Genomic DNA, 25,230 nt, shown 5'->3' with positions numbered 1-25,230 from the left:
CAAGGGTGAGACTCGATACCCCCTCGTTGCTACCGTCTTCTAGATTGCATCTTGGCTTGGATTGCGTGTTCGCGGTAGGAAATTTTTTGTTTTCTATGCAACGTTATCCTACAAGAGCTTCTTCTTAGGCATATTTTTATGTACCCATGACCACCATTTGGATGGCAAGCTTCTTCTTCATCCATCTTCTTCAATGCACACCACCCTCTCCATCCATATTCTTCAATGAACAACACAATGTTCATCCATCTTCTTCAATGCACACCACCATCTTCATCTAAATTCTTTACGTCATTTCTTCTTTCTTCATATTGTTGATGTCATGAGATCCCGCTCACTACATACTTGTCACTTGATCGTCTTCATTTGCTTCTTCTTGTAATCTTGAAACCAACATATCATTCAAGCATTGCTTATAAATAAAACATATAAGAGAAACTCGATGCAAACATTAGTCCATATAATTTGTCATCAATTACCTAAACCACACATGAGAATCCATGTGTTTTCACAATCCAATGTACCTTTCTCATCTTAATACCCGACTAAATGCTCAGAAGTATATCTTGACAACGGTCTATGTTGATCGTAGTACACATTTTGTTTGCTGATGTCCTAGATAGAAAGGTAAAGTAGGCACAAATCCTCCAAAAGCAATATGTATATGAAATAGAGATGGATTGAATATTCCCCTGGACTCATCGCGTGAGTACGAGATAAAATGGAATACACACGAGCATTGTTCCACCTTTTCTTGTTTATTGCACCCCGTCCTTTAAAAGTTGTCATATATTTGTCTAAATTTGAAAGTGATATAATTCATTTCCTTTTCCTACTTTTGTGTTTAATTTGGCATTATTTGGGAAGATAAAATACATTTTCCAATAAATTCCTTCTTAAGTTATGTGATAATTATGAGAACCGATAATACTTCTCTCGTTGAGAACCAACCTGTTGTTTGATGATTAGGAAGGCAGTGGCACCCGAACCAGCTAAGGATAAAACCTATGTTTGACACTTTGGTGTCTCATAAAATACAAAATATTGAGTGAGAGGCGATGCCCATCGATAGTGTGGCACGTGTGGTTAGTCTTAAGACCCACCAAATCAACTTCTTGGCTCAATCCCTTGGAGGTGCTCATAGGGGTAGGGTGTGCATGCGTGTGTTCAAATGGGTGAGTATATGTATGTACTTGTGAGAATTTGCGTAAAAAGTACTACACCAAGTTGCATCAATTTACTTTTTCCCAAAGAGCACGACACCACATACCGACTGACGTGAGCCGGAAGATACCACCGCTGAAGCGATGCTAACACCATGACCCCCCTTCCCTCGCTCCTTGTCATGCACATGGCCAAAGAGAGAAGCCATCACCACCACCACCGGGTAGCTCAGCGGAGAGCCGACCGTTCACTCGATCTTCTAGGGTTGTTGCCCGACATCCAACGGGCACGATGAACAAGGCAACTCCGTGGTGCCCGCAAGTCGCGCCCTGCATAACCGAGAACAACTCTGTGGTTCCCGCAAGTCGCTCCAACCACACCGCAACTAGTAGATGAACTCGTAGCCACACCCCAGTTCCTCCTGGAATTGCCACCACCGCGTCTCGCCGTTGGCCGCTGATGAGCCTAGATCGGTTTACCTCCCGAGCACATCACCGCTGACACTATGCTACCTTTGCCCAACGACACGTGAGGATGTGAGGAGGAAAGGCCGAAGACGTAGTCACATCGTGACGTGGAGCGGTTTTTGAGAGCCTCTCCCTATCGAACACCAACATGTACTTAGGGTTTTAAGGTTTAAAGACTTCTAAAAAAAAAACAGAAGAACCAAACACACAAGACACAGCACAAAAGGAAAAAAAGACGTATTTTTGGCGACATGACACTCAACTCAATCAAGGCAGCCACCTTGTGTTCTCCCTTTTCCAAGAAGTGGAGTGGCAAAGCAAAATCATCCTCGGCACCGCACCGTATATCCCAATCCCACGAGAAAGCTAAAGCGAATCCACACTCCACTGCACGTCGCGTTCCTGCGCTTTTCTCCCTTCTCCTGTCCACTCGGCGTCGCCTGCCCGACTAATTTTAGCAATGGACGAGGTTAGCGGCGGGGAGAGATGCGGAGCAGAGGGAGAGATCCATGGAGTCCCGTCCCGTCTTTGATTAGATGAGAGCAGATAGCGGAGCGCGACATGTGCCGTCCAAAGGCGTCAGCTTCCTGTCTTCTTCGTCTTCGGCTTCGTCGCCGCCGTCGTCTTCTCCCCTGAGGTGAGAGGCGCCTCAGCCATCTCCTTATCATCCCTGTGCATCAGGTGGTAGAAAAACTAGGATCTTTAGCAGCGGCAGGACGCAGCGAGGGCTTGGATTGGTTCGATTTGGTGCCGATTTTGGAATGGATTCGACATTCGAGCCAGCCGCCAGTGGGGAGGGCAGGGTGGCGGCGGCTTGGGTGGGGCGCCCTCTGTTGATTTTTGGTCACCTATCTTCTCGTTTGTTTTGTTCTAGACTAGAGAAACAAACAATGGAGGAATCGTGGTGACAAAAGATGACATTGCGGTGTGATCCGAGGTGCAGTTTCAGTCTGATTTGGGCAGTTTCCGACTGCTGCTGAAATACAGTTTCAGACTGGTCATCATGTGCAAGTCTCGTTTGATTTGTTATGGCATTTCAGTTGATTTGGGCAAGGAGGATACTTGCCATCTTCCTTGTCTTGCTAATTAGAATGGGAGCGGGTTTTGTGCAGTCAACAAACAGGCATAGAGATCAGCCTGCAGGAGGTCGTAGTTATCGCAACCTTTAGTACTTCTTGTATATGGTTGATAGGATTAGGCGATTAGCTATGCTGTTGGTAGTACCAGCAGTTAGATCATGCTTCTTATTAGTTTTCTGGCAAGAATGGTGTGACAATAGCTGATCTTGGCTCTGGCATTGTGCTGCTCTTTAATTTCCTGCCTTAATTGAGATGATGCAATAGCGGCTCATTTGTCCCTGTGTGTATCAATTTGCGGTTCCGTGTGTCTTATCATGTATGTATGCGCATTTGAAGAACGAGCCAGTCTCGATGTCTTTTTTGTTTGTTTGTTTGTTTAAGTGATGTTTGCATGGTACTGCTTCTTATATCACTTTGCTTTCCTTGTTTTACTTATCTTCTGCTCTCTCTTGCATAATGCAGGTTACAGTCTGCTTCAGATATTGCTGTGTTACCCAGAGAGGCACTCTCATATTCTTCTCAAAGACTCGCTCATTTCTTCCTTTGTCATAGACACAAGCCTGTCGCATGGCCGGAAGCTCGCATAATGTGCCTCCTGTAACTAGACGAAAAAGTATTCCAGCTTTCAAGTTCCTGATACCCTTTGTTCTAGTTCTTTCAGTGTCTGTTATTGCTGTCACCCAGTACTTCCAAAGTATCTCCTACCTTTTGCGGCCGCTATGGGACACACCACCGAAGCCTTTCTTCCGTATCCCGCACTACTACGCCCCTAATACGTCCATGCAGCAGCTATGCCAGCTCCATGGCTGGGACATCCTTCCTTCCCCCCGCCGCGTCTTTGATGCCGTCCTCTTCAGCAATGAACTCGATATTCTGGAGATCCGCTACCATGAGCTCTTTCCATATGTTGACAGGTTTGTCATCCTTGAGGCGAATGCTACCTTCACTGGCATCCCAAAGTCTCTCTCCTTCTTTGAAAACATCAACCGTTTCGCGTTTGCTAGCTCAAAGATCGTCTATGACATGCTTCCCATTGGAGATTTGGATCCCGAATCTCGCCAGACGCCCTTCCTTGTAGAGGCCGGTCACCGCCGCGCACTTAACTCCTTGCTAACAAGATCAGGCATTGCTGTGGGGGATGTCTTGATAATGGCTGATGCTGATGAGATCCCAAGTCCTGAAACCGTGCAGTTGCTGAAATGGTGTGATGGAATACCACCAATCATGCATCTTGAGCTAAAAAACTACATGTACTCCTTTGAGTTTCCTGTGGATCACAACAGCTGGAGAGCATCAGCGCATGTGTTCACCGAGCGCACAAAGTACCGCCACTCCCGTCAGACCAACCTGATGCTGGCCGATGCGGGCTGGCATTGCAGCTTCTGCTTCAGGGAGATCAAGGAGTTTGCTTTCAAGATGAAGGCATATAGCCACGCAGACCGGGTGAAACAGGAAAGCTTCCTGAGTCCAGACAGGATCCAGAGGGTCATATGCAATGGGGAGAACCTGTTTGACATGCTACCTGAAGAGTACACATTTGGAGATCTCTTTAAGAAGATGGGGCCGATACCGAGGTCGGCATCTGCCATTCATCTGCCTTCCTATTTGATCAGGAACGCGTACAGCTACAGGTTCTTGCTTCCCGGTGGATGCTTGAGACCAGGCTAAATCAGAGGGTGTCTTGTAACCTTTTAGCCATACAGTATTACTTTAGATGCAATGCTGCTGTTTCTATGGAAATATGTGCGCCTTTGTCTGTTTTGGAGCAGTGATACTTTTAGATAGGATTGTAGAATCTTTTTGTGTATGTGTTCAAGGGACTATATGTGTGATTGCTGTGGTGAGAAGATCAACAGAGAATTCACCTAAGGTGATATGAAGGTAATACAATCGGGATAGTAATCGCCCACCCTTTTGGGTTCATCCCGATGAGCAGGAAGCACAAGAATGAGCTCTTGATGGTTGTCTCTCCTGATGAAATGTGTTCTTGGTCTGAATAAGGAGATCAATGCAACAGACTACAAATGCAGAGATATTATAGATAATATTACTGCTGCGTTGATTTATATCTTCTGGTAGACACAAACATTTAAAGCCCATATTTATTTTGCGCTACATATTTTATCTCCTGATCTGTGCCTTCATTTATTTCCTGCATACTCCTTTCATGCCAGACAATTGAACTGACACCATAGTAGTACTGCAAATTTTTGGCGTCGAGCAAATGAACTGGTCAAGTTTCAGAGGTTTTTAAAATGTATCCAGGACAAGTTGCATCACTTACATATAGAACTCTATCTTCCAGATATAATTGCTTTCTGTACTATCTGGACTTTGAATGGTCCATGTTAACTTTTCTGTTTTTTTTTTTTCTTGTAACCTCCATGTCTATAAGAAGAGATGGCAGTAGCTTATTTGGATCTCACCATCCCCTTTGTTCTAGCTCCATTCCTTCCTTTTATTGATTTAGTGTTCGTTCGGTAGACATGGGTGTGTGCTCAAGCTCAAGGTGTCAGGCTTGTGCTTGCTGCTTCTCATGCCACTCCTGTTACTTCCTGGTAAGCCTTGCCTGAATAAGTCCGTCATTTATCTGAAGAACATGACACTTTCTCAGTATTCTACTATGTCTTTTTGGGTCAGATGTAAAGTTCATACTCCACACATAGTCCAAAGAAGAAGAAAAAAAAATCTGATGCTGCTATGTGTTGTCCTTTGTTTTACTCTAGGATCTGAAGCCAAGACTTGCAAGTGGTACAGCAAGACCTACATGACCTTCTACTGCACGATCGACAAGTGCGCCCAGGCCTGCAAAAACGAGGGCTTCGACAGTGCTGAGTGCGACATGGTCGGCTTCAACCCCATCATGATACAATGCATCTGCAAGAAACCTTGCTGATGGACGATGGTGGCGATTCACTTCAGGATGTACGTATGTGGCTCGACATGTAATAAGATGTTAAGGCAAGGCGTCCATGCGCGATGGAAGAAATGTGTTTTGTTTTCTTATTATAAGTAAGAATGGCAGAGGTTGAAACTTTCTTCCGTCAGAATGACAAAGTGCCGACGGAATCGTCCAGTATCCATCCATCTTTCCTCCTCTTGTCCTGTCGATCTATCCCATGCTCGGGTACAACACTCCCATGACTATCTTCGTGGCACTGAGGTCGCCGAGTCCCTCGCCATGGGCAACGCGCTACACCTCGTCAGTCAGCTCCCCTAGACTTCAGTATTGATGGATCGGCCTGAATGAATCTGGTGTTAATTACTAAGTCAATTTGTTGTTTCAGCTAGAGGCTGCTGGGAGGACCGACATTCCCGTAGCAGAGGGATCCCATGTAGTACTCCGTACTACATAACAGTCAAGGTACCCGCTAATCAAGTACAGTACGTATGTAGAGCAGCAAGCAAAGCAGTACAGTCAGGTCCTTTGCTAACATGTACTGAATCTGTAATTTAGAAAGCCACCAAGCTATGGATCGCGAGCTTTGTTCATGGTTCAGACGGCCTTCGCAACCAGAACTTTCCTCCACCAGCCGGCAATTCCTTGTTGAGCAGGCAAATCTCTTCCCTGGACAAGTTACAGTCGCCACTCTGGGCCGAATACTATTAATTTCATCATTTTTCCATTGTTTTCTGGACTGCCGGCCTAATCAATCTACCTCGCCGTTGCCTCAAATCATATTAGACTGCTCATAGTGAGAGTAGCAACATCACACATCTTAAAGCATTTTGGTGACCTGACATGCTAATAAATGAATAAAGAGAGTGAGGTGGTAAGAGCAAGTACTCTCTCCGTCCATAAATAGATGTCCGAGGTTTCTCTAAATCTGGATATATCTAGACACTAAATAACGTCTAAATACATCTATATTTTGATAAATCTTAGACATCTATTTATAGGCAGAGGTAGTACAATAAGTTATAATCAGCTGGCTATAAAGATTAAAATAGTATATTATTGTTTAGTTGGAGGAGAGAGAGAGGAGGAGAGAGGAGAGTGGGCTCTTATGCAAGAGCCAGCTCTAGCACGTGCTCATAGGCACTTTGTGAGAGTGAAAGGTGGGTCATACATTGATAAAGTGCTACATTTTTATAGCGCACTATTGTATATGTTGGTTCTAAATTGACTATAGATGACATGTCACTTAACTTATAGCCAGCAGCTGGCTACACTATTGGAATTACTCTAACTAGCTATGTTACCATAACATCACACACCTCAAGGCAAGATGACTCTACAACATAATAAATGATACAATGCATGATACCACATATAAGTTACTAACACTATGAAGGTAGTAACCTAGACTAGTTACTAGTCTAGGTTACTAACACTATGAAGGCAAGATGACTCTACAACATAATAAATGATACAATGCATGATACCACATATAAGTTACTAACACTATGAAGGTAGTAACCTAGACTAGTAACATGACATATGTTACTAGTCTAAGTTACTCTCCACTATGATCAGCCTTAGTCCCTCCCTGGCTCCCCCGGAGCAGTAAAAGGTACTGTAAAATTTATTTCATGTGCACTACATTTATCTTATAGAGAGTGGATTTAGTGACCGGGTGTATACGTGAGCACGCGGTCATCACCGTTGGATTCGCTTTAAGATGCTCACCTTACAAACGGAGCCCAAACGGCGTGAAACATCCTTTTTCCAATCCCACCGCGAGTCGACCTGTTGACTCGAATTGGGCCGCCTCTGCCCCACTCTCTCTCCCAACCAGTCCCAACACCTTCGCCGCATCGCAGGGATGAGGCCGGCGGCTGGCCCCATGGCGAGGCCGGAGAGCTGTGCCGCCGCGGCCTGATGCGCCGGGCGCCCTCGTCGTCCTCGCTCAGCCGCGCGCAGAGCGTCACCGACGACGACCTCGACGAGCTGTGTGGCTGCCTCGATCTGGTCTTCGGGTTCGAGCCGTAGCCACCAAGCTCGTGAGCCATCGCTGACGCTGCCGAACCCGTGTCTGCGAGCCTCCGTCACCACGCGTGCGAGCCGTAGCTACCGTCGCCGCAGCCGTAGCTACCGTCGGCTGATTCGACCTGTTCCACCCTTCCGCGTTCGATTTGGGAGAGGAGAGGGGGAGCACCGCTCGACCTCCTCTACCTGGAGCGGATCTGGTCGCCCGGCGGCCTACAGGCCAGGTCGGCGGCGCTCCGCACCAGCCCAGCCTCAACCACCGCCACTGGACCCAATCAGCTCCACCCATCCTCTGGGCGCCAATCCTCGCTGGTAGAAGAAGCGCGACTGGAATCCTGGTCGCCGCCCTGCGTCTTGAACGGCCATCCTTCGTCGAGGTGCTGCTGGACCATGGGTTTCCGTTGTCGCTTCTCTCTGATTGATGCACCATCGCCACTGTTCGTCCGTTCTTCCCAAATCGAGGACATTCCCAAATCGAGCCCAAACGAAGATCTCTTGATTTCCCTTCTCCTAGATGTCAATTTCCCTTCGCATGACTCTATTTGCACTCTCGATTTGAGGTCTTGGACATGCTGAAGACCGATTTGGCTCTCGATTTACTGTTTCTGGAGGAGAGCAACGATGGCGCGCGGCGCGGCCAGGAGTTTGATTGAAGGCAGCGACGCGGCGCGGCCACGAGGGAGGAAATTGTTAAGGGTGAGGCTGTACTAGAAGGCTTTTTTTAGAGGACGACGCACAGGGTTATCATCTAACGGATCACAAACGGCCGTTGAACACGTGTCAGCTAGTGACCGCGTGCTCACGTATACACCCGGTCACCAGGCTTCTTTCGTTATCTTATATAACTAAAAAGTTCATCCCCACTAACCTATTTCTCTCGACATGCAGCCTATCCACCTCAGCAATGTGCCACATCAGCAAGTTCAGCCCCTTTTCTTCCTATTTATTTTCTCTAAGAAATCCCTGCTCAGCTGCATGTTTGATCCTTTTGGTGTTCCGAATAGAGCTCAACTGTCCAGCCTATTACGCAGCCCACGAACGATGGAACGAAAGGGGCCGCCACTATTCATCTTCACCACTGGAATGCTCTGGATTCACGGAGTAGCAGTTCTATTACCCCCGTTTTGGTCTCCACATTCAATCTTAGCCAAAGCTCTATGTCTTCCTCTCCCCCGTCCACTCAGAGCAGAATTCAATACAGCAAGCAACGATTCTTCTCCCCTTCCTCAAAACACGATTCAATAGAGGAGAATATAAATAGTAGGGAATGAAGTATGCACCGGCCCCTTCATTCGTAGTTCACTGCAGCCTTCCTTTTCTTCCTCCTCCTCCTCCCCAATCACCGTGACTCCGCCGGTCGGTCCCTCTCCAGCAGTCTGTCATACGCCCAGCCATGGCCGGCTGCCCCGCGAATTACGTCTGTAGTAATGCATCAGCCATATCAACCTATATACGCCAAAGTAAGCACACCAGATGAACACAACACGAGTCAGTACATTAGGGCTCTTCCATTGTTTAAATATTTTTTCTTATACTGGTTCTTTTGATCTTTTCCATGTTAAATCAAATGCAGTACGTACCAGTTCAGTAGTGGTACTCATTCAGGTGATTCTAATTTTAAATTATGATAAGTGTGATACACTGCCCATCGCCGATTTTATAGTCTGGGAATTCTCTCTACAATGCAACCTGGCAAGCCATTTTATTTCGATTTCTAATATTCATACTTGAGTGCTAGCTGAAATTTTCCAGTTACTGTTCTAATGATTTACCTTATCAAATATAGCTCCACTATTTATCTTCTTCCTGCCAAATCACTAAAACACTAACCGTACAAAATCATGTAGGTATCAACAGGAGAAACTTGAGCAAGATGAGAAATTATTTAACATGGAGACTTCATCAACACTGCAAAAGAAATACTTTGTGTGATAAAATTGGCGATGATAACTTGAGCCACAATCTCAGTTTGTATTTACATGGCTAACTAATCCTAACCTGTGTTTTCTCTTCGCAGATCACACCATTTATTTGAAAATAATAGTACATTTCGCTACCTATGAACTATTGGGATATATACGAACATTGTCTAAAGAGGTTTGTTCACTTCAATGTTGAACTTGTGATATTACTATTGAATGAAGTGCCATCTGACTCTTGAGAAACCTCTATATACACATATTTAGACGTTTATACGTCATTGTGTTGGTCATTTTCTTATATATAGGTGCCCCCCGGTCATTCTATATCCCAGGTCCACTCCTGGCGCGAGAGATGGAATGGTTTGACCAAGCAGGTAATAAGCAAGGAACGAATTTTCAAAGGTGTTTATACTGATGTTTAAAGGAGACGATTTTGTATCATCTATGCAGACTGCTGCCAACCAGATCGCAACTCTGGTCAGATCATGATGTTTCCATTCTATATTATAGTAAATGATGTTCTTCTGTTATTTCTTCATCGTTCCGGGTAATGAATCTATTTGTTTTACTTATTGTTTTACATGCCACAGCTTTAAGGCGGATGCATACATCCAGTAAGCATTGAAATGCACAAGTTTATTTAGCAAGTGCTAATCTACTGTACGCACTACCAGTACCAGGTGTCATACTTTGCACTGCATTCTCTATGTTTGTTGGATATAAGGTGGACACTGTCCTGACTTTCTATTAATAGCGCCTGTTATTTTGTTCTTTTTGCACTTCGAGTATTTCCCCCTTTGGTGCTATTTTGTTCTTTCTAGACAAGTTCTAATAAGTACACTTCCTTTGTTTCAGATGGCAATAAAAAAATAATATTATGTGTTTGTTTCAGATGCCATCAAATATTCCCCGTTGGTGTTATTTTGTTTTTTTTTTACAATGACAAGTTCTAATTAGTACTCTTGCCTTCGTTTCAGATGCCAATGGAAAATAATGTTTGTTTCATATGGCAGCAACTCAATAAGTAAATGCCAAATTGATGGGCTTCATTGGTTAATAGTAAAATTCAGTGAACAGTATGGATGGAAGACCATTATTTTTGATAGTGAAGTTCAGCCATATTTTTTTGCACATTTCATTGTTTCTTTTCTCTTGGATGACATACTTATTAAAACTATGTACCACTTGAAGCAATGATATATTCAAAAATTTGAGAAACTGAGAATGATGATACATCCCAATTACGTCTTATACATCTCTCATAGTTTATAAGCTTCATTTTTGGTTCATTGATGCTCCGCAGCAACGTGCGGGGTATCATCTAGTTTTCTCTATTGTTTTGTGCCTCAACATTTATTTTCGGTGACGTTTTCAAGCTGGAACCATACTCGCTACAAATTTTGGCGTCGAGCAAATGAGCCAGTCAAGTTTCCAATATCTTACCAATGTATACATGGCAACATTGCATCATCACAGATAGAACCAGACCTTCCAGATATACATTTGCAGCAATTCTCAACATTTTCAGTAGTATATGGATTTTAAATAATTAATATTTATTTCGTCAAAGTTCCCACAGTGCTTTACTGTTTTCCTATGTAGTACAGCACATCATTGCATCATCTACCTGGATCTACACAGTCTCCCCTGATCTAGCTCCTTTCCTTTCCTTCTGGTTGAGTGTTTATTCCTGGAGAAACTCAACTTTCACTAGACATCGAATAAAGGCACAAAACTTCAAATGCGAGGACGACAATACATGTAGTCACACTGTTTGTCGTCATGCACTTTGCTTCTGCTTTGTAATGCAGCAAGCCCACTGTTACTACATGTGTACACTTATGCATACTGCTGGCACATCGATCATTTCTGTGTTCGGCAAGATAGGCAAACTTGGACCAATATTTCACGCCAAACTCGACATGAACGGCATGCGACAACAACCTGTACCGTATACAGGCAAATTAGGGAGGTTGGCATTGTGCCAAGTGTTTGTGATGAGATGACTCACACAGACTTGGTTGTATTCTCGGCTTCTGTATAAAACACGCAGCAAGAAGAGATCCAACACCACCTCCGTATCACTTGGAAAATCCGATGATGGCTCAACCTCCTGAACTATTCTCATCTCCTCAAGCATTGCTCATGTATCTCTTGCTCTTCGTCCTCCTCCTCCTGCTGCTACGCTACTTGGCTTGCACTACACGTAGCAGGTCCCATGGCCGCCTCCCACCCTCGCCTCCAAAGCTCCCCTTCATAGGCCACCTGCACCTCGTCGGTTCCCACCCCCACGTCTCCCTCGCCGGCCTCTCCGAGAAGCACGCCGCTGACGGCCTCATGCTCCTCCACCTGGGCCAGGTGCGCAACCTGGTCGTGTCCTCCACGCGCGCCGCCGAGGCCGTCCTGCGCACGCACGACCACGTCTTCGCCTCCAGGCCGCACTCCCTGGTCGTCGACGTCATCTTCAGCGGCGCCTCCGATGTGGCCTTCGCCCCCTACGGCGAGCACTGGCGCCAGGCCAGGAAGATCATCACGGGGCACCTGCTCAGCGCCAAGAAGGTGGCCTCCCTCTGCGCAGCCCGCGAGGAGGAGGCGCGCCTCGTGGTCGCCAAACTCCGGGAGGCGCGCGGCCCCGTCGACCTGTCGGGCATGCTCTTCGCCTTCTCCAACGACATCGTGTGCCGCGCCATGGCGGGAAAGTTCTTCCGCGCGGAGGGCCGGAACGACGTCTTCCGGGAGCTCATTCACATGAACGTGGCCGCGCTTGGAGGCTTCAACCTGGAAAACTATTTCCCCAGCTTGGGAAATATAAGCATGCTCAGACGACCCGTGCTTGGCAAGCTTGAAAGGTTGAAGAAGAAGTGGCACGACTTGCTCGACCAGATCATAGACGAACATGCTGCGAGTAATTCATCGTCGCTAGATCAAGATCAAGAAAGGGACTTTGTAGACGCGCTACTTTCTCTTCAGCATGACTATGATCTCACTAGAGAGAATATCAAGACCATCTTGATGGTAAGACAACTTTCCATAATCATTCATTCTCAAGCGCTCGCTTATGTTTTTAGAGATCGTTTATATATATTTAGTGTACTAGCAAAATTATTAAAATTACCCCTCAAAATATACTAATAATATCACTACTAGGAAATCCCTTTTCTGTGGCGCACCATTTTGAACTTCTGTGGCGCATATTCCTTGCGCCACAGTTGTCACGCGACATATATTTGAATTCTGTGGCGCATATCTAGATGCGCCACAAAAATTTCAAAACTTCTGTGGCGCACCAGGTAGTCATGCGCCACAGAAATCTTCTGTGCGCACCCAGCAGTGGTGCGCCACAGAATTTTTGTTTTAAATTTTAAAAAATATGGTGACCAGATCTTAGATCTAGATCCGAGGTCGCCGGAATTTTGCCGTTTTTTTTCTAAAATATTCCGGAGGTCACCGGAGGTGGGTGGGTGGGTAGGTGGAGGAGGAGGCCAGCCGGAGGAGGTGGTGGTGGAGGAGGAGGAGGAGGTGGTGATGGTGGAGGAGGAGGTGGTGGTGGTGGAGGAGGTGGAGGAGGAGGTGGTGGTGATCGCCGGAGGAGGAGGAGAAGGTGGTGGTGGTGGGTGGGTGGAGGAGGAGGTGGTGGTCGACGGAGGAGGAGGAGGAGGAGGAGGAGGAGGAGGAGGAGGAGATGGTCGCCGGAGTAGGAGGAGGTCGTCGGGTGTGGGTGGAGGATGAGGAAGGAGAAGAAGGGAGGAGAAAGAGGAGAAGGGAGAAAAAGGAAGAAAGAAGAGAAGTGGAGGAGTAGGAGGAGGAGAAGGGAGAAGAAGGAGAAGTAGAGGAAGAGGAGGCCACCGAAATTAAAAAATTGGCTCAAAATTTCTATGGCGCAGTGCGTCACATATTTTTTTTCGATTTTTTTATTTTTGCAGGAAAAAATCTTGACTTTGCCGTATCTTGATGGTAAGGAAACTTTCCATAATCATTCATTCTCAAGCGCTCTCGCTCGTAAGAAAACTTTCCATAATCATTCATTCTCAAGCGCTCGCTTATGTTTTTAGAGATCGTTTATATATATTTAGTATACTAGCAAAATTAGTAAAATTACGCCTCAAAATACTAGTAATATACATGAACCTGTTATTTTAATTATATATATAAGTAAAAACCAGCATTTCCTCCCGGGTCGCTCTCATGCAGGGTGGGTCCGGAGGGCACCCAACCCTAGCAGAACCGCCCTAGATCCCGACCAACCCTGGCCGCTACCGCCGGCAGCGCCGGAAGCGGCGGCGGCGCCTGGCCGTTGAAGGCGGAGGGCATGGCGGGCGCCCTCTACACCTCCCCTGCGCGCGGTGAAGCGGCGGTTGTGGGGGTCGCATGATGCGGCATGGCGGCACATCGGCGGGTGCGGTGGCGCGCGTTTGGCGGGGGAGGTTGCGGCGTCGGCAACGGCTGTGACCTCGGCGGCGCTGCGCGGGTTGCGAGGGCCTAGTGCGGGCCCGTTCTGGGCCGTCTCTGGGCTGCAGCGCGGTGGCGCTATCGCGCTGACGGGGTGGGTTCTGGTGGGGAGTCAGTCTATGGCGGCGCCGCCCGGGCCGTGTGGTTCTGGCCGGCTTGCGCGATGTTCTGCCGCCATTGGCCCTGTTTCTGGTCGGGCCGGGTCACCAGCGGAGCTAGGCGGTTGCTCCGGGATCTCGACGGTGGCTCTTGTGCGGCGGTGGCGCTGCTACCGGCGATTCGCTCCGTCTTGTTGTCCGGCCGCGTGAGGATTTAAAGGTTCGATTGCTCTGGACGAAAGCCTGACCGCATGACGTCTGTGGATGCCGCCATCCTCCTTGGCGGGGCGGTTGTGGAGCTATCCGACCTTCGCTGCCCTCGGGTTCGCATCTTCCGGTGAAAGCCTAGATCCCACGGGATCGAACGACGGCGTAGTTTCATCGTTGTTTCCTCTCTTGAGGGCGTCGTCTTGAAGTTGGTGATCCCCTTCGCGCACTTCGGCGGGCTGGACACACAAAGCATCTAGGCTGCCAGGAGGTCAACTAGAGATGCCGGAGTTTCGGCTGGAGGCTTGTGAGGCAACTACGATGGTGGTACCAAGGTTTTATTGCGGCAATACCATTTTAGTCGGCTCCGTTCCGACGTGTTTGAATGTCTTCGTGGTGGTCTCCTCTTGTTGTGAAGTCGAAGCTGCCTTTGGACGGTGTACAATGACCTTCGAGTGGCGGTCCGGTGAAGGTCCTATTCGGCGCATGTGTTGCGCATCTCCTTTCCGGGACTCGTCTTCAGGATCGAAGCTGCATGTCCCTTCTAGAAGAGCCAACTTTCTGGCATAGGCCAACTTAAGCTTCGTGTTTATAGCTTTTGTAGGTAGCCAGGTGGCGAAGTGTGGGTGGTTGTGGGTTGTTGATTTTCTCCTAAAAACTGGACACTTTCTATTTCATTAATGGATGAGGCAAAGCTTTTACCTCTATTTCAAAAAAAAATATATAAGTAAGAATAACATGTGTTAGGTTGAGTTTCTGCCAACTTCCATTAAGAAAACAACCATCATGAGTTGATAATTTGTTGATATGTTATGTGTGCGTCTTAACGCATTTATATATTTCCATGAACTAAGTAGATTTAACTTCTTCATATAGTGCTTAATTTTATATGAAGTGATAATATTCAATGTGCTTACAGGGCATTAAATATTAATATTGACACATATGCTTTCAAATGTTTAACTAAATCTTCAAATGCATACACAGGAGATGTTTGGAGCAGCCACAGACACATCATATGTAGTCATCGAGTACGCTTTGTGCGAGCTCTTACGAAATCCACACCTCATGACCAAGCTCCAAGCCGAGGTAAGGGGGAAGACACCCAGCACCCAAGAAACTGTGAAGGAGGCAGACTTGAGCAGCATGACCTATCTAAAGGCTGTCATAAAAGAAACACTCCGATTACACCCACCAGCGCCGCTCCTCATCCCACACATGTCAATAGACAAATGTGATGTCAATGGCTACACAATTCCAGCCGAAACACGCACCCTTGTCAATGTCTGGGCTCTTTGTAGAGACACGAGGTCATGGGAGTACGCTGATGAGTTCATACCGGAGAGGTTCATGGACGCCGAGGCTGTCGATTTCAAGGGGAGGGATTTCCAGTTTCTGCCATTTGGGGCTGGGCGAAGGATATGTCCAGGGATTAATTTTGGGATGGCCACTGTGGAAATCATGCTCGCAAACCTTCTCCACTGCTTTGACTGGGAGCTCCCGGATGGGATGCACAAAGAGGACATTGATATGACAGATGTTTACGGACTAACAGTGCGTCGAAAGAAGAAGCTCTTTCTTACCCCAAAATATGTTGCCAGCTGTGTCTAGTACAGTAGTACATGGGCAAAGCATGTACTGGTCATATACTCTTTTGTTATAATTTGCATTTAGTATGCAACTTTATGTTCTAAGAACTCATCAATATGGACATCTCGCAGCAGAATAAGCAATTATGTAATAATGGTCGTTGTCGCGGATAATAAATCAAAAATAATGTGCAAGCACAAGATGTATTCTGAAGAAATCATTTTTTTCATCATTTTTTCTCTCGAGCGTCTTCTGTTCAAAAATAGATATAGGTATGGTTTGTCCAGAGAAGCTGAAATGTCACATTGTGCAGGTTTTCTTCTTGCACTTGATCTTTCATTCTGTTGTCACTTGTGAAGTTGTGATACCTCATACCTGTCCCTGGTCCGAAACCCTGCCCGACCTGACATCAAGGTTTAAAATAGCGTGCTAAATGAAACAATCACAGTCTCCTTCAAACGCTATGGACGCTATATCGTGCTAATAGCATGCTATATTTCAAATAGCGGTTTAAAAATACCAAATATAGTCTAAAAATAAAGGATTTCGCTAAAAAGGTTGGATATATAGTAAAAAAAAGAATAAAACATACATACATAACTACATACAAAAAATAGATCTCCGATTTTTCAGAAGGCTAACATCAGCATTTCACAATGCAACAACATAGTATAAATTATTTATTAAGAATCATCAGTGTTAGCGATATTATCTTCTGAATTAGAACAGGAACCAACAAATTATAGTTCATCACCACGAAAAAGTAAAAGCAACTTAGCTTGAAAAAATAGCGTGAAACACTATGAAATTTTAGCGCGATATAGCATACTATTTCGCAAATAGCGTCATAGCGAGTAAAAGTTACTAAAATTTAGCGTGAACTCTCCAAATATACTATAGCGTACTATTAGCAGAGAAATTGCGTGCTATTTTAAACTTTGCCTGACATACGAGGCGTTCCTTTGCCCTTGATGAGAAACCCAAAATCTTAGGGAAGAATTAAGATTTTTTTATTGAAATTCCTGCCTGAATTGCTAGATGCCATGGTAGTTAGAAACGACCATGCTTAAGTGGAATTGTTCAGCTTGTGGAATCTACATCGCATTAGCCGAATGCTGGTCAAAGTACCAGAGATGGAAGTGAAGACTAATTCCAGTTAGTTCTTGCCGAGTTCGTCAGTGACATTCCCGATAATCACTTACCTAGTAGGCGTGATCGTCCCTCATGTAATAAAATGTAATATTATAATATCTACTTTCCTAGGCGCAAGCGGATATATATACATATTTTTGGAGAAATTAGCTTATAAATGGGAGTATTATTTTCCTGGAGAAAATGGAAGTATTTCAGGGAGAATATTTCATTGTCTAGCCTACAACAACCTTCTGATTCTGTATAGCTTTGGCAGAAGCAATGACATTTTGTTTACATGGTTCCAGTGGCGGAGCTTGAAGAAGATTCATGGGTGGGCTAAGCTTCCAAATACACTTTATTTTTTGTTCCAACCCATACTTCACTACACATTAGTCATTACTCAGATTTTTTTTCTCGCTTTCATTGGTTGAAGATGAAGAATCTTTAATTTCACTTGTCTCGTTCCTTTTTCTTTTCAAGACAAAATTAATTTTTTTCGAGCGGTGTTTCCCATTGCAGTTGCGAGTGGCTGTTCCCATTGATGTTGGCTGTTATAATTTGCAAAGCTAAAAAAATTCCCAATTCAGTGAGCAATGAACAGCAGATGCTACAAATTGCTACTAAAAATTTGGGGAAAGATAGAAGATTTCCTAGGCAGGGTCGCTGCTCGCTGGGTCGCGACGCCGGCTGAAGTCCCGTCGGCCCGGTGTCCGTGCGATGCGTCCGTGTCTACAGGCTGCCGGCTACGGCGATATGCTGTTGTCAGCGACAGCGCGATGCTGCTATTCCCCTATAGTCCACCACTTCGCCAGATTTTCCCTCTTTTTTTCCCCAAAATTCCAGATCTAGCGAGGCGTCTCCATGGCCATTGTTTCTGTCGAGAGAGCCTCTCAGGCCATATACTATGTTGAATCGATTCATTGCAAAAGCTGTCAGGATTTGGAACCGCTCTAGTTTTGCTGCTATGTGTAGCATCGCTTCACATGCATATATGGACCTACAACACAGTAAAAAATCATTTTCTATGTTGCTCTTTTCTTCACTTCTAGTCACGAGCAACTCTCTCTCTCTTTGCTGTCCATTTGGAAACATTACTTTAATAGCCATGAACCGAACCAACTTTGTGATGCGCTTTTGTTGTCAGATCTATGTGTAGAACCGGTTCCAAAGCCTTTATGAATCACTTTGAGACCACATAGTGCATGGTCTCAGAGGAGCGACCAGAAAGTAAGGGAGCGACCAAAGTATATTGAGGGGCGGGCAACGCGTGCATGTGAGATGGGCCATAGATGCATAGGAGTAAATAATTTGTTTGCAAAAAATCTGGGCGGGCCACGGCCCGGTTTGGCTCCAAAGAAGCTCCGCCAGTGCATGGTTCATTAGAACCATGCAGTCTAAGACAAATGTGGTTAATGATTGGCTGATGTCCATCTTCTGTGGGCTTACAGGTTCTGCACAATTGAACCTCCCAGCAATGTTAGCATTGAGGTTGGGGAGATGTCTTTCCACCTTGATAAAGTAATTTTCTTTCCAATGTAGTACCCCACTATAAATTTGTGATGATCAGAAAGCAAGATGTTGTAGCTTAGCTCACACTTGCATTCAGGCCGCTAGGTATAAGGACAAGGAAGAACAACATTTATACCTCCTTACATTTGCGTATGTCTAACTGAGCTTAACTCTCATAGTGTAGCTCTTATAGTTACACATCTATGAAGTGTTTATTGAAAGAAAGCCTTTAGAAACTACTGCCTCTCAATATTATCCGTCCGTGTTTGTGAGGTTATTTACCACTTGTCCTTTTGTTCTTAATGTCCCTTATTTTCTTGCAGTTCATCTACTTTCAAAGAGCGCCATCCTCATAAGATTCATTGAGGTGAATTCAGCCCATGATGTAGATCTCTCGAGCTATCCGACATCCAGGGTGAAAAATCTTCTGATTTTATCGCATGGTTCTGCTAGGGTGTGAAGATGGAGGTCTCTCGAGCAAATGCTATCCACCTTCCATGTACAGCTGAATATCTCCAGATGACAGAACACATAGTCATGTATAACCTCATAAATCAGACGTTATTGAACCAAGCAGTCCTCCGTGTTGGAAACGGACTCGTATACGTGTTGTATACGGGTACCTGCTGTATTGTACATTGTATGTTGGTCTATATATATACGAGATATGTGGTGGCATTGACCCCATGAAACCCTAAACAAACTTGGTATCAGAGCCTAACCCGCGCAGCCGCCGCCGCCGCCGCCATCCGCAAGGCCAACCTCCGTCGCCCCTCTCATGGCGATGACGACCACCTCTGCCCAGTCCTCAACCATCCTCGGGCCCATCGTCGCTCCTCCGGCCGCTGCCGCTGCTCCAGCCGTGGTCACTCCGATCGCGGTTCGGCTTGATCGGGGCAACTTTGCTCTCCGGCGGGCGCTCTCCCTCACCAACCTCTCGGCGCTTCTCTTCACGGTTTCCTCGACGGTACAGCCGCTGCTCCGGCCGAGACCGTCGCCGATGGAACGGGCGATGCTGCCCAGTCCGTTCCCAACCCTGCGTACGCTACGTGGTGGACACAGGACCAGAGGGTCAAAGGTGTGCTCCTCTCCTCCATGTCAGAGGAGATCGCGAGCCAACTCCTCGGCTGCTCGACAGCCGCTGCGGTGTGGACGTCGATCCATGCCATGTTCTCGGCCCAGAGCCGCGCCGGCGTGCGCCATCTCCGGCGCCAGATCCAGGCACTGAGGAAAGGTGACATGACTGCCAGCGAGTATATGCACAAGGTGAAGGCTATGGCCGACGCCATGACCGCTGCTGGATCTCCGCTTCGCGACGACGAGATCATCGACTACATGCTCACCGGCCTGGGTTCTTCCTTCAACCCAATCGCGGCGTCGCTCAATGTCGTCAATACCCCGGTGACCGCCGCCAGCTTCTACTCCATGGTGTTGAACTTTGAAGCGCTGCAGCTCTCGCAGCAGGCCGAGACCGAGGAGTGGACCTCGTCGGCCAACGCCACGGTGCGGTCTCATGCTCCGAGCCGCCCGTATGTGCAAGACCCTGGCCGTCCGTCTGGAGGCCGCCCTTCTGGTGGATACCCGCAGCAACCGCAGCAGGGTCAGGGCGGTCAGGGCGGTCAAGACCGTCGCCGTCCCAATGGCGGCGGAGGAGGAGGGAACACCGGCAACACCGGTAACACTGGGCGTCGTCGCTGGCGCCCTCGGTGCCAAATCTGCAAGAACTGGGGCCATGAGGCCCCGGATTGTCGTCAGCGCTTTGACCAGGACTACTACTCCGGCAACCCTCGCTCAGGCAACTCGGCGTCGACCTCCTCCAACACCGACTCAGGGCATTGGGTCATGGACTCTGGAGCGACCGATCATCTGACTAGCGGTCTCGAGCGTCTTCACGTTCGCGCTCCCTATGGTGGCAAGGATCAAGTTCAAGTAGCAAATGGTTCAGGTTTGTCTATTTCGCACATTGGACACTCTACTATAGCCGGTTCTTCTCTTCGCTTGAATAATATCCTGCATGTTCCTCATATTAGTCAGCATCTCTTGTCGGTTTATCGCCTTGTCTCGGATAATAACATCTTTATTGAGTTTCATCGTTATTTTTTCCTTGTTAAGGACAAAGCCACGAGGAGAATTCTTCTTCGCGGTAGAAGCCGGGCGGCCTCTACCCTCTTCCGCTTGGCCGAGCTCGGTCATCCTCACCCCGTCATGCGGCATCCACCGTCAAGATTACGTCGTCCCATTGGCACCAGCGTCTAGGTCATCCCACCAATAATATTGTGAACTCTATTGTTAGGCAAAACGATCTTTTATGTAATCCTTCAGACAATTCAACTCTAGTTTGTGATGCTTGTCAACGTGGTAAAAGTCATCAGTTATCCTATACTGCGTCTTCTCGTGTTTCTACTGTGGCATTCAGATTTATATGCTGGTTTATGTGGATGATATTGTCATTGCTGGCTCTACCCCTGCAGCTGTGGATCGTCTGGTTCGGGAGCTTTCAGCTAGTTTTCCTATTAAGGATCTTGGCACACTGTCCTACTTTCTTGGTCTCGAGGCGTCTTACAATTCAGGGGGGATGGTTCTCACTCAACGCAAGTATGCTTTGGATCTTCTTCATCGAGTGAGTATGGAGAATTGTCGACCCACTTCGACACCCCTTGTTACCACGGAGCATCTGTCCCGTGAGTCCGGAGTATTGCTGGGGACTGAGGATTCTACCAGATATCGCAGCATTGTCGGTGGTTTGCAGTACTTAACGCTTACTCGCCCTGATTTATCCTTTGCAGTGAATAAGGTGTGCCAGTTCTTGTCACAGCCGACTGACTTGCATTGGGAAGCTGTTAAGCGTATATTGCGATATGTGAAAGGGACACTTGATACAGGACTACGGATACGTAAGTCTAAACTCACTGGTGTTAGTATTTTTACAGATGCTGATTGGGCAGGAGATGTTGATGATCGCCGTTCCACCAGTGGGTTTGCTGTTTTTGTTGGACCGAATTTGATTTCGTGGAGTGCCAAGAAACAGCCAACAGTCTCAAGATCCAGTACTGAGGCAGAGTATAAAGCTTTGGGAAATGGCGTTGCTGAAGCTATGTGGATAGAGTCTGTCTTGAAGGAACTTCGTGTACCTCGACAGCGTACCGCCATTTTGTGGTGTGATAATCTAGGGGCTACATACCTAACGGCAAATCCAGTTTTCCACGCAAGGACGAAGCACATTGAGATAGACTTCCATTTTGTGCGAGAGCGTGTTGCTTCTGGTGATCTTGATGTTAGGTTTATCTCGACTAATGACCAACTAGCTGATGTGTTTACTAAACCAGCTACACGGCAGATGTTAGAACGTTTCCAGTCCAATCTGAATCTTGTATGTAATAGTAAGTAGATGTAGTTCAGATTGAGGGGGTGTGTTGGAAACGGACTCGTATACGTGTTGTATACGGGTACCTGCTGTATTGTACATTGTATGTTGGTCTATATATATACGAGATATGTGGTGGCATTGACCCCATGAAACCCTAAACAAACTCTCCGCAGCTCGAAAGATTTGGTGGAATCACTTTAATACATGTGATGTCCTTCTCCCTCATGCCGAAGACCTTCACATTCCAAAGAAATGTGTCAAATTGTTCGCTGCCAAGGCTGGCCTGATCCAGACCTCTTTGGATAGCTAATCTCAGAACACGATGTCCTTCTCCCTCATGCCGAAGACGTGTGTCGAATCGTTCGCCACCAAGGTTAGCTCTGATCCATACCTCTTTGGATAGCTAATCTCAGGATACGATGTGATGCGAAGCCTCGGGGCATCGTACTGTGGAATGGTATAAGCACGAGCGCAAAGCTCAGGAACTTCAATTCAGATTGATGGTATAATGATGATTCATTCTTGAGCTTCGTCATATACAAGGGGCTTATTTCCCTAGAGTCAGAATGAGCTACGTCTCTCCGAGCTCACGGGTCAAACCCCCCACACTTCTTCATTTCATGGACAAAGAACTTCGCTAATTTGCACAAGCATTTGCAAGTTCATCATAACAAATCAAGTCATCTTACAATTCCTCGCCAACTAGGTCATCTTCACATTCATCATAGTGAGTGGAAAGTTTTACCTTAAGAGCCCTTGGACATGAAATGCAAGGAGGAATGGCTGTCCTTTTGGGCACATCGAAGATATAGCTTGCCGGCTTGGATGAAGCAATAGTAATTCCGGTGAGGCCACATTCTTCTTCATCATCTCCCTAGGTGTCGAAATTGAACTTGGATCTAGAGGTTCATTCACCAAAATTGGTGTGGGGATTGTACTTGGTGTAGTGCTTGATGTTGTTGCCCTTCTTCAGGTCCTTGCTCTTGCCCCTTCTCCCTTCTCTTTCCCATCTTAGTGTCCTTAGCCTCAGAAGAACTAAACCTATGGTGTTGACTTCCTTGATGGGGAAACACACTGGCTCGGTTGTCTTGGGAAACGATACATGCGTAAGTACTGGAGTCAAGATAGTGTTTTCTTGCTAGTCTCTTGTTCACACTAGTTTGGTGGTTTGGGGTAAAATATATCGGGTGGTTTTGAGGATGTTGATTTTGTGGAGCAAGAGAGAAAACTTGTTGGATTTTTTGAGAAATTCTTTAGAGTTCTTGCGATAGATAAGAAAAGTTGTTAGTAGTCAAGTACTCCATTTTATAGTACAACATACCTACGACTCAAAGAAATATAAAATTGGAGTCTTCATATGTGTCATCCCATATTCTCCAATGTTACGGGTCATCGTTATCTTAATCCAACTAACAATGGAACTAAAACTTGCAACACTTAGATGGGTTATTAGTTCCTCAATTACCTTGTTATACATCATACAAATTCTAGATGGTTCCTAGATGCACTATCAAAATAACTGTTGAACCCACGACCTTAAAGATTTGATATCATGTAAAATTGCATGTTCTAGCGAGTTCAATCAAAAGACCGATCTATCTGATGGAATAGATTAGATAACTATATTCAAAATATCAAAAAATGAGAGAAGTAAGGGCCCAAAAAAATGGTTAGGTGGACAAATTTGCGTACCTCATGATTATAAGGTTAAGAAGCTGACTGCGGGAACCATATGACTTTTTTTGTATTCTATGCACCTGGGAAACACCAATCTCAAAGATAAATTGGTGGCCTAGCATGAAGAGGGAAACTGCAAAGTGTATCACTACATGTAATGTGTATCAAAGAGTTAGTAGTGAACAACAATGTCCCACAAGACTTCTCCAACCATTACCGATACCTGATTGGAAATGGTAAAAGATAGGAATGGACATCATTATTGGAGTACCCAAAACTAGTTAGGCTGTGCAATGCCTGCCCTGCGGCCCTCCCCTTTCCCCTATGCTCGGTAGGATTCTAGAGAGGAAGCGCTCGACAAATGTAGTTTTTTGTGGTCATTGTCATCAAGGTGTGGCGGTGCCTCCGAGATAGACTTGGTGGCATCCTTCCTAGAGTTGAGATGATTGGTAGAGTTGTTCGAGCTCCATGACGCATGGTGTGTGGTCGAAGTTGGGTCGGATGTCTACGCGAATGGCATGCCCGATATTGCTTCGGAGGATCCTCTTTTACATGAAGAAGTTAAAATTAATTTTATCTAAAAAAATTTAAAACTAATTGTCTCGAGAAATGTGTGAATGAGCCAGATGTATCATTTCTCTATTTAGAAGAATAAGTCATGAGTAGACTTGGTGATACTCTAAATAAACCACTAGAATAAAGTCTATGGAAGAAAATAAAGTGAAACATACTTGGGACATGCATTTCTGCTCCCAGGCTCATCTGCATATGCTCCAATAAAAAAATCAAAGAAAAATAGTAAATAATATCAAAAAAATCTGATTTTTTTTGTGAGTGAACACGAACATGTGTTCTAATAGAACTCCAAAATTTTAGGAGAAAAGATAGATGCAGTGGTATATACAAAAAAGACAAATATGAGTGCTGTAAACCACAAATCAAAATGGTCTAAACAGCACCAAAAATTGTTATTTTGCATAGAACACCAAACATATCATTTATTCACCACAATTCTTCTTGTAGGTAGGGAACCTTCTCATGTTCGTTGTAAAAAAAATCAATTTTTTTTGACTTTGTTTGCTATTTTTTTTGAATTTTTTATTTGGCAGGCGCAGATGAGCCCGGATTCGGATGTGAGTTTTCGAACATACTTTAGTTAGCTTATATATCAAATTAATTTACTTTTTTTGCTATGCTAGTTGGTTTGCATGGTCCCACTAGTCCAAGTCTGAGAAGGATTGAACAGACGACCGCCAACTCAAATCTTTAGGGCTTGCTTGTTTGCTTTGTATGATTTGAAACCATAGGATATTTTTCTATGACCTACTTTGCATGCAATTTCATAGAATGATTCCCTTATGTCCAACCATATGAGTTTATTGATTTATATTACAACAAGGGCAAACACACAACCCTTCATAAAAATTTATATGTGTTATTCCTCCAACGGAACCAAACGGCGTGTATTGCAAATTCATATATTTTCAAACTTTGTACGTAGGATTCAACATATCATGACATTTTATTCATTATTCATATTTGCATGTTGAAAATCTTGTAAACCAAACAAGGTTAATTGGATTAAAGCGGGTAAGTTGGATGCATGATGGACGGTCGCTCGTAGGCGTCCAGCGTAG

At 45.7% G+C, this 25,230-nt stretch overlaps 2 protein-coding genes across 2 annotated transcripts; both read left to right on the top strand.

Moving 5' to 3' along the window:
• Positions 1–2,043: 2,043 nt before the first annotated feature.
• Positions 2,044–4,840, top strand: LOC124655080 (beta-1,4-mannosyl-glycoprotein 4-beta-N-acetylglucosaminyltransferase-like). The gene is made up of 2 exons (XM_047194046.1): positions 2,044–2,268; positions 3,173–4,840. The coding sequence occupies exon 2, from the start codon at positions 3,278–3,280 to the stop codon at positions 4,376–4,378; it is 1,101 nt and encodes a 366-aa protein (XP_047050002.1). The 5' UTR covers positions 2,044–2,268; positions 3,173–3,277; the 3' UTR covers positions 4,379–4,840.
• A 6,822-nt stretch (positions 4,841–11,662) lies between these two features.
• On the top strand, positions 11,663–15,927 carry LOC124655872 (indole-2-monooxygenase-like). The gene is made up of 2 exons (XM_047194703.1): positions 11,663–12,577; positions 15,304–15,927. Exons 1-2 carry the CDS (start codon positions 11,663–11,665, stop codon positions 15,925–15,927), a joined length of 1,539 nt encoding a protein of 512 aa, XP_047050659.1.
• Positions 15,928–25,230: the final 9,303 nt, after the last annotated feature.

Source organism: Lolium rigidum, chromosome 5, assembly GCF_022539505.1.
Source record: "Lolium rigidum isolate FL_2022 chromosome 5, APGP_CSIRO_Lrig_0.1, whole genome shotgun sequence".
Lineage (NCBI taxonomy): Eukaryota > Viridiplantae > Streptophyta > Magnoliopsida > Poales > Poaceae > Lolium > Lolium rigidum.
This window is presented reverse-complemented; position numbering and strand designations above follow the sequence as displayed.

What these genes read in the sequence shown, in the direction of transcription:
- LOC124655080 (XM_047194046.1), top strand. Translation starts at nt 3,278, where the DNA reads ATGGCCGGAAGCTCGCATAATGTGCCTCCTGTAACTAGACGAAAAAGT.
- LOC124655872 (XM_047194703.1), top strand. Translation starts at nt 11,663, where the DNA reads ATGGCTCAACCTCCTGAACTATTCTCATCTCCTCAAGCATTGCTCATG. An exon ending in ATATCAAGACCATCTTGATG is followed by an intron (nt 12,578 to 15,303) that starts GTAAGACAACTT and finishes ATGCATACACAG; the next exon opens with GAGATGTTTGGAGCAGCCAC.